This window comes from Phragmites australis, chromosome 9, assembly GCF_958298935.1.
Source record: "Phragmites australis chromosome 9, lpPhrAust1.1, whole genome shotgun sequence".
Taxonomy (NCBI): Eukaryota; Viridiplantae; Streptophyta; class Magnoliopsida; order Poales; family Poaceae; genus Phragmites; species Phragmites australis.
Window position 1 is genome coordinate 35,007,510 of NC_084929.1, and position 17,871 is coordinate 35,025,380.

The 17,871-nt window shown below is 44.1% G+C and overlaps 3 protein-coding genes across 5 annotated transcripts; 2 read left to right on the forward strand and 1 right to left on the reverse strand.

Moving 5' to 3' along the window:
* The first annotated feature begins 1,177 nt into the window (after window positions 1–1,177).
* LOC133929427 (WRKY transcription factor WRKY51-like) lies at window positions 1,178–3,909 on the forward strand. The gene is made up of 3 exons (XM_062376174.1): window positions 1,178–1,890; window positions 2,792–2,938; window positions 3,079–3,909. Exons 1-3 carry the CDS (start codon window positions 1,415–1,417, stop codon window positions 3,629–3,631), a joined length of 1,176 nt encoding a protein of 391 aa, XP_062232158.1. The 5' UTR covers window positions 1,178–1,414; the 3' UTR covers window positions 3,632–3,909.
* Window positions 3,910–7,538: 3,629 nt separating this feature from the next.
* Window positions 7,539–11,778, forward strand: LOC133929428 (uncharacterized). Its single transcript, XM_062376176.1, has 9 exons — window positions 7,539–7,976; window positions 8,054–8,188; window positions 8,628–8,738; window positions 8,861–9,142; window positions 9,421–9,620; window positions 9,840–10,074; window positions 10,526–10,639; window positions 10,742–10,930; window positions 11,268–11,778. The coding sequence occupies exons 1-9, from the start codon at window positions 7,614–7,616 to the stop codon at window positions 11,613–11,615; spliced, it is 1,977 nt and encodes a 658-aa protein (XP_062232160.1). The 5' UTR covers window positions 7,539–7,613; the 3' UTR covers window positions 11,616–11,778.
* Window positions 11,779–12,334: 556 nt separating this feature from the next.
* Window positions 12,335–17,871, reverse strand: LOC133929429 (mitogen-activated protein kinase 7-like). 3 transcript variants are annotated; one of them, XM_062376177.1, is made up of 10 exons: window positions 17,673–17,871; window positions 16,081–16,489; window positions 15,287–15,414; window positions 15,077–15,136; window positions 14,371–14,520; window positions 14,124–14,279; window positions 13,806–14,017; window positions 13,597–13,689; window positions 13,248–13,330; window positions 12,335–13,139 (listed from the first exon to the last, which is right to left on the reverse strand). In XM_062376177.1, exons 1-10 carry the CDS (start codon window positions 17,721–17,723, stop codon window positions 12,745–12,747), a joined length of 1,737 nt encoding a protein of 578 aa, XP_062232161.1. In that variant the 5' UTR covers window positions 17,724–17,871; the 3' UTR covers window positions 12,335–12,744. The 3 variants fall into 3 exon arrangements, with proteins under 3 accessions (XP_062232161.1, XP_062232162.1, XP_062232163.1); XM_062376178.1 differs by lacking the exon at window positions 17,673–17,871 and adding an exon at window positions 16,870–17,651; XM_062376179.1 differs by having other exon boundaries at window positions 12,979–13,135.

The window sequence follows — 17,871 nt, forward strand, 5'->3', positions numbered from 1 at the left end:
GGTGCAGTGCGGCGCGGCGATCGATCAACACACGTAGTGCTGCCGTGGTCGGCCCGCCCGCGACCAACCTCGTGAACTGTCCTGAACTCGGTGGCTCTTCATCGCCCGACCGCACGCAAGCAATGCTCGAGCTGCTTGCTTTCGACCGTCGCAGTCGCCATTGGCTGCGCGCCTCACACTGTCTCAATTGAAAGGCAACACGAAAGAGGATGGTCCACTTGGAAGCCGGTGGCTTACTGGTTCAGCCGCTTGATTTAGAGTTTGTTTGGCTTAGCTTTAGCTTAAGAATTTTTGAAATCGGCCATCTCCGATTTTAAAAAATTTTAGAGCTAAAACTATGAGTAAATTGAAAGTTTTGGTTTAAACATCAGGTTCTTATATTAAATAAATAGATATTTAATTATTTTAGTTCATCCTGCAAACTAAATTCTGCATGATCTCGGAGCTGAAACTTATTGAGCCCGCTGCCCTGCGACGTCCGTTCGTGACGACGCGGCCGTCCGAGAAGCGTTCGATTAGCACCGGCAGCGTCATGCTGGCGTCAACTAACGGGCACGACCGGCTCGGTCAGAGAAGCGGGGCTGGTCAAAGCGCCACGGACACGTGTCGGTGGAGGATACGTTTGAACGTTTGACGCGGCTCACCGTTCAGACCTACGTGACCGGCTGATCCCGGTGGCCGTCGCTGATTCACCGGATGCCGTGTATGCCCTTGGACCACTACCAACCACTACTGTTCCTTCGCTGTTGGTAATGACTTTTTATGAACAGACAAACCCCTTTTCAGAAACAAACAGCTCCACAATTGGTAACCAGTGAACAACAGATAAATTATTATTCTTACTCGTCTTGAATGAGCGAGATCGATTTTGTCAAAATTCGCTCGCGAAATTACACGACTTCTAATCGGCAAAAAGACAAAGTTTGGCATGTTCCTTCTGTTACGCACGTTTGGTAAGAGAAACGGTAAAGGCTAACAGTGTAAAAGAATTGGCAGCGACTACTGTACTGGAGAGAGAATTGGTAAATTAAGCCTGATGTTACTAAAACCTAATTAAATAAAGTTTAGTGATTAACAAAGCGAATCAAATCAATTCATTAGCTTTAATCAAGCCCACAATTAACTAGTAATTGTCATAATTAAACGAAGGCCTTATTAGCCCTCCCACCCAACCACCCATCCATCTTTGATCTCCCCCACCCACACACACATGATCACACTCTCTGCCTAGCTCAGCTCCAGCTCCCTTGCTTGCACACCTCTCCCTTTCCTCGCCCTCTCTCTATCCTCCTCTCTCTACTGCACCACACTGCTAGGCGGCTAGAACAATCTATATGTGAAGAGAGAGCACACGTCGAGCTAGGCCATCAGCTTGATCTCAGGCAGCGTGCGCGCTCCTCCTGCCGATCCATCCATGTCGGGCGTGAGGCATGACAACGGCGGCGGCTACCAGCACCACCTCTCCGGCGACTTCCAGTTCCACGACGAGCTGGCGTCGCTGTTCGCGCAGCGGCCCGACGCGTCGACAACGCCGATGGTGCAGCAGCCGTGGTTCGCGGACTACCCGCAGGCGCCGCTGCTGGACTATGAGGCGTTCGCGGGGGAGTTCGGCGCGCCGGCCGCGGAGGAGGTGAAGAGGGAGCTGCTGGTGGACACTGGCGCTGCTGCCGGCGTCGGGATGCCCGGCGGTGGGGTTGGGGCGACGCCGGCGCCGCTGACGCCGAACAGCGTGTCGGTGTCGTCGACGTCGAGCGAGGCCTGTGGCCCCGGCCCCGGAGCGGGCGAGGAGTCGGCCGGGAAGTGCAAGGAGGAGTGGGAGATGGAGGAGAGCAAAGATGGATCGGCGGCGGCCAAGAGGGATGGGGAAGGAGAGGAGAAGAACAAGAAAGGGTGAGTTGATCTGAACAGATTTCGATCGTTTCTTCAAAAATTTACCCGTTCTTGATCTTGGAGTTTTAGATCAGCTATAGCCTAATCAAGATCTGGAGCAGTTTTATCTGGACTAGCAGTTTAATCTCTCTCTGGATTTTGCTTGTTCACTAGTGAATCCTTCCTCCACACATAATCAGTACCGTTCCTTTTCGTTTCCATCTTTGGTTTGGCCAAGGTGTGAACTCTGCTAGGGTTTCTCATTAGCATGCTGCATGTCTAAGAAAACAAAACAAGAAAAAACATGATCTTTTTTGTTTTGCGGGGAAGAAAAAACATGATCTTTAGGGTTTTAAAATTTTGATCGATGTTTGTTCCTCACACCTTTTTGCCTAATTACGTTTGATTTGCTTCCTTGTCTTGACATCTACTTCCAATTTGACCACACCTACGGCCTGGAGTTTTCCTGATTCGTGATCACTCCCCGGAAGGATTTAAGATCAGCAGACGGCTCTGATCATCAATTAGTCCAATAAGTAGCTAGCTAGCTAGCCCAACCGATCCTTAAATTTCATCGAAAATTACTTCTCAACTTCCTTTTTCTGTTGCAACATGTGACCATGATAGATCTCCAAATCCAGCAAACAAAAATTAAGAACAGTTTGTACGGTGCGTGTGAACCTAAAGCCATGTATGCGCGCCGGACGACCGTACGCACGTACCTACGCATCTACAGCCATGCATGTTTGAATGGACTAACTTATCATCTTTGTAGTTTGTACGAGTATGAACGCAGAATCGAGTACACAAAAACATGCATTCAGTGATTCAGATCTAGCTACCGCCATGTGCGACCGATCATTTCTCACTTTCTGCATGCATAGATTGATCGAGTTGGCACGCGTGTGTGTGTGATCTGCAGGGCGGCCAAGGGCAAGGGCAAGGGCGAGAAGCGGTCGCGGCAGCCGAAGTTCGCGTTCATGACCAAGAGCGAGGTCGACCACCTCGAGGACGGCTACCGGTGGCGCAAATACGGCCAGAAAGCCGTCAAGAACAGCCCATTTCCTAGGTACGTACGTATACTTTTTTTTTACTTGATCAGGTAATCCAATGTTCACCCCGTCACGCGTCAACGAATTAGGTCACCATTCTGATCGATCTCGACGAGCATGGTGATTGATGAAATGCAATTATACAATTATAATGCAGGAGCTACTACCGGTGCACGACGCAGAAGTGCCCGGTGAAGAAGCGGGTGGAGCGGTCGTACCAGGACGCCGCGGTCGTGATCACCACGTACGAGGGCAAGCACACGCACCCCATCCCCGCCACGCTGCGCGGGAGCACACACCTCCTCTCCGTGCACCACCCGAACCTCCACCACCCGCCGCCGCCGCTACCGATCGGTGGCGGTGGCGGTGGCCTCGCCTTCAGGCCCTGCTTCACCGCCTACGACGCGCTCGGCCTCCTGCAGCCGCAGCAGGGCCACCACCACGCCTTGCAGGAGCTGGTGAGCGGCACGGGCGCCGCCGCCGGAGTGCGTGCGCACCAGGTGAGCGCCGCCATGTCGAGCCATGCGCTGCCTGACCAGCATGGCTTGGCTGCCATTGTCGGTACGGCTGGTACTGCCACTGCTACGGCGGCTACTAGAGCTCCACTCCGGATGCAGCACTTCATGGCACAGGACTATGCTGGCCTCTTGCAGGACATGTTTCCGTCCTTCGTTCACAACGACGATGGCGACAACCATCACCACCCTTGATGACTGATGAGTTGATGATGATGATGGTGATCGAGATAAGCTAGCCCGATAGAGATTTGGTTGTTGATATGATCTAGCTAGCCAGTAGTAGCATCAGTACGTACTAAGCTGGGCTCCAGTACTAGAAGTTTCTTGTACATGTACCTGATTCTAATGAGCTCATGCTTTGCACTTAATTTGGCTTATGGGTGCAGTACTGCACTGTACTGTTGAGCTGTGGTAACTTTATGCCCTAGCTTATTCCTTTTCCTTGAATTCAAATTAATATTTAGAGAAAATTTAATGTTCTTAAATTGATTGTTCAGGGGACCAATGAATTGAAGCTAGGTTACTTTTTGCAAGCTAAGGTGGTCTGCATGATCATCATTGTTTGTTGATAAGATCATACATGTGCATACATGAATAGGCTAAAGCAAGTCTAGCTAGTGTACTTCCCTGATTTCTCATGGATATCTATATGAACCTGTCGATAAACTTATGTGTCATGGTGGTAGAAAACTTGGACTACTGACATGATCCGAAAAATAATACTTCCTCCGATTGCAAATATAGGTCGTTTTAGACTTGTACACAAGGATTAAGAAAGTAGATCAAATGTTCTTGTTGTCCTTTATTTATTCTGTATTGGAAAGATAACTTATTTATTTGTGAGAGTAGTAGTATTTATTAAACAAGGATAAGAAGAGAATAAAAGAGAAAAAAATGCATAGAAATTTAAGAATGATTTATATTTAGAGAATAGTTGAGGAGCCTAAAACGACCTACATTTATAATTAGATGGAGTATATATATCGTTGTAGACTCATAGAATGCGTCTCAAAAAGGGGGGAAAGATCCGTGCATGTAGTATGACGCGCACTTAATAAAAATGTCTGAAACAAAGTCACGTTATCTCTTTGACTACGCGACGACGATTAGTAGTTTGCATGACACTAGACTGTATGTGACATGAAATATAGGTTAGTACGCACTTAATTTGAACCAGCCAAAATATACATGGCACGGTTTTTCTTCTTCTTCTCGTAACGTGTAGTGCAATCTCTGTGTGATCTGTGATATACTCCCGTGTTTCTATCGGATTTTTGTTGATTTTATTTTCATTTAAGTCGTCATCAGCGTCGACATAGACGAGCACGCGCTCAATAGGTGCGTAATTGATTACGGCAGCTAGCAGCGGTTGCACGGATCATTAATCGTCGTCAACAGAAGCCGGATGTCTTTGAACCAAAGGAAAGTCAGCTCGATCCACAGCTATGACAAACGTAATTTACGCACGACCCATCAGGTTATTTAAATTCTGTTGCTAATTATTTATATATACGAGTGCTTTCAGTAATAATATATATATACTCGTGAATGTGTAAGTGTGGTGTACTGCTATATACGCGTAAAAAAACGTAACAACGACCCCGCAGGCTAGCTGCAGCCTATACGCATGTCGTCGTCCACTCCAGCACCCAAGTAGGCTGGCTCGGTCGATCCATGCTGCAACACGATCGCAAGTTTTGCATTGATTGTGCGAGCTTATGGGATATATTAATCTGATCATATGGCTGACCTGGCCGGCACGTGTTACTGTCACGACGGCGATTGATCGGAACCAGCGAAGAATAGCCACCGGTCAACCTTGCTGTGCCGCGCGCGCGCGTACGTCAAACGCCACCGCCACGAAGTTTAAGTCGCAGGACACGTGTTATCACTGCTCACGTGTATTTCAAAGTATTTTTAACATGATATTGATTTTATAGCAATTGACAGCTTAAAATACATATTATCTTAATATTTGAAGAGAAAATAGAGTCACCACGTTCGCTCTTGAGATCATAAAATTACCACGTTAACCTGAAAAAAAAAATCTAGACTACTCATTGTTACGAACATCTAACGGTTTAGATTACACAAAAAATCCATATCAAATGCGATTAATAAATAGCTAAATTCGAAATTACATAATAAAAAAATAATATGGACCACTCATTGTTATAAACCTCTAAAGATCTAGATTAAATAAAAAAATTCATATCAAATACAAAAGATAAATAACTAAATTTGGAATAAAAATTATAAAAAATTAGCCGTTCAACTTCCATAAGATTCAGAAAACAAGTTATCTAAATAAAGAGCCTAAATAAAATATAATAAATAATAAAAGAGATAAGTTTTTAATCAAATATTGATAAAATATTACAGCGAGACTAGTCACGCTATTTAGTATAGACCACTTTTATTAGTTATAAAAGAAATTAACAACCAAAACTTACTTTTGATGACTTTTTTCAAAACAAAATGTACCTTAGGAACCAAAAATATGCATTACACACTATAACAAGCCCGTACTCCGATATACTAGAATTATGCACGCGCTTGACAAATAAAACTAACGATTACACTGATGATATTATCGTGGGAATTAAAGCGAGAATTAGGCGCCAATCGCAACGATGGCACATGCACGGCACGGCGTTTCGGGTTCCATTAATGCGAGCTGGCGCCGTGATGGGAAGCTGGCCGGGTTTGCAAGCCACCGATCCGCGACAGCGACGCCGTGCGCGCGTGGATGGATGATCAACGGCCGGCCGGCCGGCCATGGCCGGTGGCGATCGAGCTAGCGCCCGCCCAGCGCGCCTTCGCGGAGACTCAAAGTGCAAGCGCGGCGCCAGGAGAGTTAATTGCGCCCGGCCGTGGGACGGCTGCGTCGCAACGACGACGACGACGACCAGCGAGCTAGGCAATGCGGAGCCTCTTTTGGGCTCCGAAAGGGAGGTGTCGAGCGACGGCAGTTGCTCGATTGGGCAGCGCCAACTTCGTCCATGGCGTTCGAAATGGACGGGGATCGACCGGGCAATGAATGCCAAGGTGAGGATGGTTGGTTGGATGGATGAGATAAAGCTGACCAGGGTGGACAGCGACGGTGCAGTGTTGCAGCTTACACATGCAACAAAATGCATCGATGTCTTCATTTGATCCGTGCATGCATGTATGTACTCCAGACTAGTTCTGTTATGTCCCAGTGAGGTGCGGTAACTGTAAAATGGTGAAATAGTGTCACCTGTAAATTATTCATCAGGCCAGTACGTCTGTTCATATAGTGGCCAGAGTTCAGCCATGTCCAAAGTGAAGTCCAACACGGCCGAGTTTTTACAGTGTAAAAGTTGCTAAATTGGCTCGACAAGTTGGTGGCCCAGAGGAACCATTCAGCCCAAGAACAGACGTAGACCTCAACCAGCCTATCACCTGAGGTCCCAAAATCTTCATCGGATATTTGCTCTTCATTACTGTTTCAATTGGGCTATCAATGCTGGTGCGACGAGCTAGCCCAAGTAAATGAATAGAACGTACCCACGCATGACGCAACCCAATTGTTTCAGTTGCAGGCATACTGAAACAGAGAGCTTTTTATTTTTATATTTCGAAAATAAAAAAATTACAAATAAGAAACAGATAATACTATCGCCCGCTATTGTTTAAAAAAAATTGTACAATGAGAAATTTTTGAATGCAATAAAATTTGTTTTTTTTCCATTGTACACAGTGTGTCAGACTGTTGCTAGTTGGAATGGTTGTGATAATACCGTGCAACGATAGTTAGATTATAGTATCCTCTATATTACTAATGTTTTTAAAAAAATTAATGATTATTTTGATAGTATTTTGAATCTTGAGAGCAATGAAGCATACTATTTTTTATTTTTAAACTTGTTATTTGTTGGAAGAGTGATATGTTTATTTTTAAATCTATTATCCTTGGAAAGACCACAGACGTATGTCGCTCTTCTAGTGCGTGACCGTAGTCTAATTTTGTATTTTTTTCAAATGACCGTCTATATTAAAAAATAACTTTAAATATTATGAGATATTAGAAATTAAGAATATTTTTTTAAAAAATATGCTGAGACAATTAAGAGATAGCACCCTCCTATCCTCTTTCGTCCCGTCCGTCTAACTCACCGGGCGGGCGGCGGCAGCTTCCCCCACGCTACCAATGGCGCCTCCCGCCTCCGCATCCACCTCGGCGCCGCTCTCCCTCCCCCTGCCCGTCCGGTTCACCCCTTCCCCATCCCGCGTCCTCCGACGCCTCCCCGCGCCCTCCTCCCGCCTCCTCCCGCGCCGTCGCGTCGCGCTCGCACCCGCCCGGCCTGGAGCCGCGCTCCTCTCCAGCCTCAGCGACGCGCGGGAGCAGGAGGAGGAAGATGAATTCTATCAACAGGAGGAGGAACAGGAATACGACGACGAAGACGACGACGAGGAGCTGGTGGAGGTGGGCTACGTGACCGGCGCGCACGGGGTGCGCGGCGACGTCCTCGTCGCGCCACGCACCGACTTCCCCGAGCTCCGATTTGCCACGGTAACCCTACGTTAATTGGCTGTGGGTTCTCTCTGTAATCGCATCGTTAATGTGCCGTGGGTTGCACGTTTTAACAGCCGGGGAAGAGATGGCTGAGGGCTCGGGCTGCCGGGAAGCAACAAGTCAAGGAATTCGAGCTTGTTCGAGGAAGGGCTCACACGGGGAAGAAGAGTTGGATCATCAACTTTGATGGGATCAATAATTTGGATGAGGTCTGTTTGCTTTGCATTCCCGTGGAGTCAGCTGCTTTTGTTAATCTGTATACCTCAACTGGTCGTAGAGTTAGCTTTGTAAGTAACCTTGCTCAATTTCTAAGGCGAGGATCCTTAAATGAACTAGCCTAGCTGAAATACTGGTGTCGAAGTGCAGTCGGCTTCTTGCAGCAAACACCTGACTTGGCGAAACATCCCTTGTTGTATCTCTGTTCCTCTCAATCTACATATGGGATGCCAAATGACAACTGTTGGCTGGCTCAAGATCTATTGATGGGCATGACTGCATGAGTAGTCCAGCTCAAGCTAGCGATCATTTTGTGCCGTGGCACGTCTCTGGCATATAATTGTTGTTTGAGTAGCATGCAATGTGTTACTGCTTTACCTTATCTGGCCATACACTTAGCTTCTGACACGATTCATTTGTCACTCTTTTTAGGCTAGGCAAATAGTTGGTTCAGCGATACTTGTGAAAGCTGAAGATAGGCCAGAAATTGAGGAAGATGAATTCTATTCACTTGACCTTGTTGGCATGAGAGTTATTGTCAAGGTACATATGTCTTACTTCATGTTTTGTTCTTCAAATTCTTGGTGCTTCATTTGTTGATTTCATTAGAAAGTGAAACTGCAAGATGGGCATATGTGCAAGCTTGAAATTCGTTCTTCTCACAGGACACGGGCAAGCTTGTAGGAACAGTTGCTCAGGTTTTCAATTTTGGAGGTGGAGATCTTCTACAGGTGATGATTGGCTCTGCTGAGGGTACTATTGTTGATCCAAATTCAGAAATTCAAGATTCAAGTTCATCACGTGAGCATGTGTGGATTCCATTTGCCAAAGATATTGTACCTGATGTTGATACGGAGAGCAGAGAAATGTGGATTACACCTCCAAAGGGGCTGCTTGAGCTCAATTCACGTTCTGATAAGAGATCAAAGAAAGAAAGGCGTGCGATGGTTAGGTCTGCACCATCCTTTTCTTGCATGCCATGTTCCCATGTACAATCATGATTTGCACCTTAAAAGAAACGAAGAATGCTTTAGGTCTAAATTACTAGCTATTGCATATTGTGGATACATATGTAGCATTTAGTTCAGTAAACAGATGTGAAATAGTCAATGAACTTTCATACTTTAGGTTCTAACAAAAGTCAGTGTGATGATCTCAGTCTTTTTTATGTTTTATATTGCATTCTAATTTAAAATAATGCATGACCTAGTTTGAATTTTGACAGGAGTGGAAGGATAGGAAGAGGCTACAACGTCGTGTAATTGCAGCAAAGAAGATACTTTCTGAAATGGACCAAGGCCATGTTCTGGAAGGTTTGCTATCAGGGGACAAGGTCCAAAAGGCCTCACTTGCAGAGCAGATGGGGTGCATTGACTTCCAATTGTTCCGACATGCAATGCATTCTGTAAGCAAACAAATTGAAAGGTAACATCCTTTGTTTTGTGTCCTACCAAAGTGTTCTTCAAAAGAAGTAGAACATTTGTTTTATATACTGCACCTTTACTATATACACATGTTGACACTGCCTGAGTGCCAGTTATGGGAAAGTATTTCATTCTTTGTTCCCTTTTGGTGAAACAACAGCCCTTAATGATACGTCCAAAACTCTTAATCTCATTTGCTCTCCAAACATGTCATTTTCAGCCCTTCAAAGGATTTGCTGGCTAACTCTTCACTGTCAAGAAAAGGAGTGATGAGAATACCATACAAGAGTCTCATCAACCATGAAGAGAAAGCAGAACATGTCTTCAGTAGTGAACTCAAAAATGGTCTCGAGATTCTTCTGAAGTCAAAAGCAGCTATTGTACTTGTTAGAAATGGCTCTAACTCTGATGCCGAGTTTCTGAGTTTGCTAAATTCTTTTAGTGAGTTTATGAAGGTACATTTTTTTTTCAATGGTTGTTGATTGTAGTTTTTTTCCATATGGGAACTGAAAATATTAGCGTAAATGCGTGTTCTGTGTTTCTTTTCATATGTAGTGAAATCCAAACACATCAAATTTCCCCAAAGAACATAATAAATGTAGGAAAAGTAAGGAACTGCTAACAATCAGAACTGTTGAAATTTAAGGTTGAACATGCCCATTGCCCTTTGCTCCTGTAGTGTTTTTACCATGTTCTGAGTGGATAGCTCCTTTTTTTAACTCGGGAATGTACTTTGATGAATATGTCATTCAATGTATTGGTCTATCTACTGATGAAAAACTGCAATTATTGTTGGTTGCTTGTAGCTTATTTGCTACACGTGTGTTGTGATATTACATTTATGCTTACTTCATAACAAAACAGTCTTAATATGGGCAAAGCTGATCTTTTTTTTGCTTGTCGCAGGTTTTAGAAAATCATGCCTCTCCCCCTTTCATTATTGTTTCCCCAGATGATCATGTGGAGTCAATTAGGAACTGCCTCATAGAGAATGACTATTTTGGTTTGAACACTCAGAAGGTACAAAGCATTGTGCTACTATGATCTTCATCCATTTTCCTTTTATAGTCCCATAGATGTGTGTCCTAATTCCTCCTTATGTTTCATGGAATCCATTTGCAGGTGTGGGTTCTGGAAGAACTGGAGCTTCCAATTGTCAGTATATCCTCTGAGGTAAACAGGAAAAAGGTTCTGATGAAGTCTCCCTGGGAGATAATTGAAAAGCCAGCAGGGTCTGGTGGTATTTTCAGCTTACTGTCATCGAATAAAATTTTGGACACCCTCAATGAAATGGGCGTGGAGTATACACAGGTATGATCATGTGCCAGTCACCTCACTGTCTTCTCATCACACGTTTCACATTCACTTATTTCCCTTTGATCGTGTTAGCTAATCATTCCAAATTATGGGGTACTCTTATTCAATGGTCAATAGTGAATCTCACATCAATTTGTTGTATGAAATGATAACGATGAGATGCATCCTAGTTAAGCTTCTAAATTCCTTCGGGGATGGAAAATGTGAGCTCAAAGCTCACACTTCGTGCCTTTTTCTTTCATCCTAATACTCTGTCTATATGGTTCCTCCAAAAAAAAAAAATGTTTCTATAGCTTCAGATGCCTGAAATGACTTCACCTTTCCGGTGCAGATATGCAGCTTGTCCAACAGGCCAGTCATCGGGCATCCTTTGCTCTTTGGGACTGTTGCTTCCCGCGGGGCCGATGTTGGCATCAAGCTTTCCAAGATCAGCGAAACGGAGGACGATTTTGATCTGATTCTTTCCATCGACCAGCTAAACAAGATGTGCAGGGATGTTACTCAGCTCAGGTTCTCTGCCCGCCCTGAGCAAAACGCGCATGTCGAGCGTGTCGATGACCAGTGGGTCACCGTCCAGCCGGAGGCGGCGAATTCGCATCGCCTGCACGCCGACGTTACAAGTGTCTTGAACTCATGCTCCCCTGGTAAGGTGTGCGTTATGGAGATTGTTGAGCAATGAGGTCCCTTCTAGCCAGTTTTCTATTGTTTTCTTCCACATGCTGTATAGCTCTCTAGGGGAGCAGCTAAGCAATGTAGTATCTGCACACTTGTGTCTAATTTTTTTTTTACCGAATTAGACACTTGAATCCAAGTCGAATTCCGAGTTGAATTTTATATATCTATTTTTTTTTTACCAAATCAGAAACTCGAATCCAAACCATATTTTAATACCATGTCCAGGACAGGTAACACTGGATTCTAGCCACTGATGAGCTGACCACCCTCTGCCGATTCTGCTCCCCAAGCGGGAATACGAAACCGGCACCGGCAGTAAGCGGTATCAACGTCCTATAATAATAATAATAATACTATCCTCTTGCTCCCTATTGTGACTGAAGCCCGTAGGATTTTCATTGGACTTTTGGAGAATCGCCAATCCTTAGGTTTTCATTTTTTTTCTATAAAGGTTTGGAACATTTTTTAAACAAAGTATTGTGACAAAGTCTATTTTTAAGCCTAAACCCGGCCCAAAAACTACGGCCCATGCATGGGTCGGGTTTACCAGTCCAGGCTGCCCATGACCACCAACCCAAAAGTTATGAGTAATTATACTTGTTTCATCTATTCTAAGGAGGTCGTTAATATTTTCCACTCATTTTTTCCTGCAAGACTGCAAGGACACTTTAATATGTATAATAGCTACTTAAAAATTTTGAGAACCTACAGAACATCAGAGTATGATTTAAATGTGTAGCAATGAAGCAGAACATTTTAATTAGTTAAATACAAAATGAAGTGTTGTCAATACAAATTGTCATATACACATATCCACAATTCATCCCCGTTCTTCCAAAGCCACACCCCGCCCTTTCATCCCCCCCTTCACTTTTGGGGGGCATCAGGAAGAACACAAGATCGGCGCGAGCTCACTGGCCCATTGCTCATCAAACAACAGCAACAACGGCGGCGCTCGCCATTTTCCCAGCCTGAAAATCCTTCACGTACGCTTGCATCGTTGATCAAGCACGCACCGCGTCCGTGCTCTGAATTTCCAACTGGAAGGGCAGCTGGAGCTGTGCTCTGGTTCCCATCTTATTACCCTCAACCTCTAGCAAGGGCAAGCACAATGAACCGCCTGGCCATTTGCTCTAGTACAAACCTGTAACTCCATAGTGAAGAGCACCGGCGACCGCCGTGATCCCATTGAAGGGAGCAATGCCATGTAGGGCAGCCCTGTCTGTTAGATCAGCTTTGGGTACACCCCTCGAAACATAGTACCGTGACGACCGCATGTCCTGGGCCATCTCAGGCACCGCCTTGGCATCCATAAGATGTTGCCCTGACCTATACTGCATACGGTCTTTCTCAAGCTCGTGCTGCTGCCTGTCAGAGCAATCTGACTTCAGGTGGTAGCAGTAGTTTGATGAGTTGGTGGTTGCTGAAGCAACCGCTGGGTTCCTTACCACCCTTTGTGCATTGTGTGGATCGGTGACGCTTGCATTTTCAGATGGTATTACTGGGCCAATCACTCTTCCTGGTCTAGCTGAAAGATCGGCAAAGATGGCATATGCCAGATCAATGCAATCGGAAGTTAGGACTAATTAAAGAAAAGACTGCTGGGTAGTCACAAATAGTAAATAGAAACAGTTACCTGTTGGAATCCTTTGAGGAGCCTGGGAGGTTGCAGCCGGACCTTCCTTTGGAGGAATTGGAGTGGAGTGAACGGTTGTAGTCCTGCAAGCAGCCGATCAAGGTCAGCAATCAAGTTGGAGCAAAATTTCTGGATCCTGTGACACCCCAGCCCCTGGTCCAATATGTTATATTCCCATGTACCTTAATTTATAGGGATAAATCTTTCAAGTATCACAAGCTTATTGAACATCATCCTAGTTAACAGATAAAGCCTATCAAGTAACTAATACATTTTGCCTCTTTTTTTAATCAATTTCAACACAACCGATACTTGGCAGCACAAGTCATTGGAAAACAATGCAAGATACCTTGGGAGAGAAACATGCTTCCTGTTGAGTGCGCCATTCCTCCCTCCATTTTCTTCTAAGCTAGCAAATTGCCTCCGGAAATTGTCAGCAGCACTGTATAATAAAAATAGAATCAAGAACTATTAAGAATGTATATTGTGAATATTACTAGATAGAAACAAAATAACAAGAGGGAAAAGAAACTAAAAGATATGGTCAAGGTAAAAAACCTGGGATATAGAAAGCTTGTTTTTTCAGAGCCGTTCATGTAATCCTTAAGTAGTTGAGGATGGTACTCGAGTATCTCTCGGAATATAAGTTCCTTGACATCCTCTTTGGTAAACTTTTTCCATTCAAACTCAAATTCCATTTTCGAAATTGGCTGGCAGGATGGTTCCCTCTCCACTTTTGCAATACCTTTAAAATAGGGATCAGCCAACGCCTGATCATGCATACAATACACTTATTTGTTAGAATATGATTCTGTGAAGTAACACGAATGACAGCAGTGCAAACATAAAATCTGTGTTTCATTAAGACACACTGACCTCTTCAGCAGTCGGTCGATCCTTAGGATCAAATGCTAGAAGCCTTTGTAAGAGCTTGAGTGCTGAAGGATCTGCATTGGGGAACTTCTCTGAAAAGGGTATCGGCTGTTTCCTCCTCATGCTGATCAGATATCTCCTTGCTTTCTCATTTCGAATCTGTAGTAGAAGGAACACAAGCATTTGAGACTTTGCAATATTATGTTTGAGTCTTGAACATGTCAATATTTCCATAAATAATAAATCATACCTGTGAAATAGTATCTGTTGATGGTGTGCCCAAGAGATCAGTCATCAAATCCAACTGGTGAACCACATTTTTACCAGGGAATAAAGGCTTTCCAGTCAAAATCTCTGCAAAAATGCAACCGATGCTCCATATATCAATAGCTGGTGAATACTGCACAAAAAAAAATCAACTTAATATCATCAGTCGAATATAGGAATTTGAAACTGAACATGAAGGTGGAGGAAACAGAAAACCAACAGATACAAGACTTAACAGGAGTAACTGTAATGTTAAACAATGTATATCAGCTTGTACACAAAATTAATTCCTGAACAAGCATCTTGTTATTACTGCCATGCTATACTTCTTTAAAACCACTGGTGTATTCATGTATAACCCAAAAAGGGCCCAAACTTATCTCGTAACCATCTAGAGGAAGTGAGGAACTCCTGTATGGAGGCATACCAGGTACAGTATACTGACGGATGTAGCATCAAGAGTTCAAGACACAATACAGTATGAGGGCTAACATGGACATTCTATAGGTATCAACCAGTAAACGCTAAAAATGTAGCTATTCAACAGAGTGCATAGATGGAGAAAAGAAAATGGAAAATATAACTGAAGGTAAATATGTTTCTTAGGCTGTATAATCCCATAAAAATAAAAAGGCAGCACAAAAAAATCAGACTAATAAACAAAACCACAGTATGCAGAAATTGACTACCTTTGAAAAGAAAGACCCACACAGCTCAGGAGCCCTGTACCATCTAGTGGCAACATAGTCCTGCAAGTCATTTTAAAGCAGACGGTGAGACTTAAGTTTCAAGTAGGATTATTTGGTGTGGAACACACTACATCAACCATATTGTCATAGAGAATTTGATCAAATTAAGTATTGTGAACCAGATATAATAAAACTTTAAAAATAGCATACCGTCCAGAAAACTGTGGTAGGAGAGTCATTAAACGCAACTCTTGCTAGTCCAAAATCACATATCTTGAGTTTGCAGTTAGCATTTGCTAATATATTTTTTGGCTTTAAATCACGATGATAGACATTAGCTGCAGCCAAATAGACAAGTCATCAGAGCATAGCTTAACAGCCACTCTACGATAAAGTAAATGCATATGGCAGATTCTAAGTGAAATCAGCACACACGCTCAATCTCGCAGAATTTAAGCAAGGATTTACACAAACGAAACTGATGGATATGAATGTATGTGCATGGAGATTTTTTCCCTTTTTTCTCGAACACGCAGGAGAACTGCATGTCATTATATTATAGAAGATGAAAAAAGACGATCCAAGTACAAAGTAAAAGCAAGAATTGATGTATCCACTTAGAGAATGCAAACCAAGTTCGCTAGGTAAATGTTGACATCAAGAGTATAGACATTTGCATTTCCATCTAAGCACGGAGACTGTGCATGATATTTCGACTTTTCAACACAAATAGCATAATACTACCAATCGAAGCCTCAACGCTAACTTGAGAAAGCAAAGGAATGATCGATAACTTAATACACACATGACAGTGTGGGATAGGTAGGAGAAAAGAACTACTTTAAAGAATGGGGAGTACAAATAAGTCCTTGTCATTGATTAGCACTAAAGTGAAATTTGTGTGCAAATGCTAGTCAGAACCGTTCATACTCTTAACTGAAATCAGAAAAGCAGCACCATCAAGACCTTTTAGGGGGAAATAAGGAATCTTTAAAGATGCATACCAGTATGTATATATTTCAACGCACGAAGCATCTGATAGAGAAAGAACTGATGGTGTTCCTTTGTTAAGTCAGCGTTAGCCTTAATAACTTGGTGCAGGTCGGTATCCATCAGTTCAAAGACAACATAAATGTCTCTGAAGTCCCTCCTCGATGGAGGTAACATTACATGCTTGATCTCAACAATATCAGGATGCCTTATAAGCCGGAGAAGCTTGATCTCACGAAGGATCCTAGCGGCGTCAGATAGATGCTCGAAGATATTCTGTATTTTCTTGATTGCTACCTTGTCACCAGTATGTTGGTCAATAGCTGAGCAAACAACCCCGTAGCTTCCTTTACCAATGATTTCCAGAATTTTGTATCTGTTGGCATCGCCATATTCACTGAAGAAATCCATCTCTGGTGAATTCTGAAATTTTAACAGTGGAAAACGTTAACATTATGCACACCAAAATTTATTTTTTCTGAAAACAAAAGTACATCCAAGTCAACTATTACAGAATGTACGCAACGGCAGATGACTTTGAATTGTATTATTTAGACGGACCTAGCAACATTATACTATGATTACTGCGGTAAACACTCATTTCGTCATACCAAGAAACGCCACAATCAAAACAGTCTACTCTGCAAAAATAAGCATAGAGATGAAACCCCCAAGAGGAACATCTGCAACGACTCTTCCAGAAAAAACATGACACAACTGCAGATTCTGAGATGCACCAAGGGAGGCTTTCTTATCACTAAATAAACCAATGAAACAGTAGTGTTGACCTGGTTTCTACTCACCCACACCAAACCACAAACTGACGGCAAGTAATCCAAACAACTCGGACGCAAAAACACTGCAGCCTCTACCGCCTCTGACCCAACCCAGACTGACCTTTGCCTCCAGCCAAAGAACTAATGAACGCTCAAACCCTTGGTCAAGGCTAATGATAACCACTGAATATGCCTTCCTCAGCTTAAAAATATCGGTAAATATGCCTCCCTACTGAGCACGGAATATATATGCATCGCTAGGCTATCCCTGTCTACCAGGGAAAGAAAATACGCCGATTTGGATAAGGATATACATTCCAAGTCACCGAATCCAATACCCTCGTTTACCAAAGGCTCCCCATCCACCGATGTTACGTGGTAAACAAGAATTACCGCGCCCTCTTAACGATAACGCTAAAAGAGCCCAGATTTTGGGGATTTGATGCCTTGAGAAGGAGAGAACGGATTTCTTGCAGATAACCAAGGAGAAGATTTTGAGAGACACTGGACAATTCGGATGATACGGGGTCTCCTAAGAAGGCAATAAATCACTGTGGTAAATCCCATTGTCCCAGGAAGCAAATCGTCGCCCCGCAGGAAGCAAACTAAGCCCGGATCAGAACCGCAAGAAATCCAATCCCCCCAAAACCACCAGCTCCAGCTTATCCAAAATCCGGAGAAGATAAAGGCCACACCAATCCTTATCCCACCGCGAGCAGCACAGCTCACGGCGCCACTCCTAAGACCACGAGCCCCACGAGACTTCACATCCCTGGCACCAAGAAAGCAGGAAAGAACCAATCTTTCACTCCGGAGCCGAGGTCTCCCACCTTCTTCCGCTGCTCCGCCTGCGCTCGCCCACCCGCATTCTCCTGGGGCATGGTTAGGTACGTCCTCCGGGGGAGATTTCGCCGGGGACGTGAGCTCCTGCCGCCTCAACCCGCAGCGAAATCACAGGCAAGGAGGAGGAGGAGGAGGCGGAGGGGAAGGAGCAGAGGCGTTTGGTTATATGCCGCTCGCGCGGTGGTG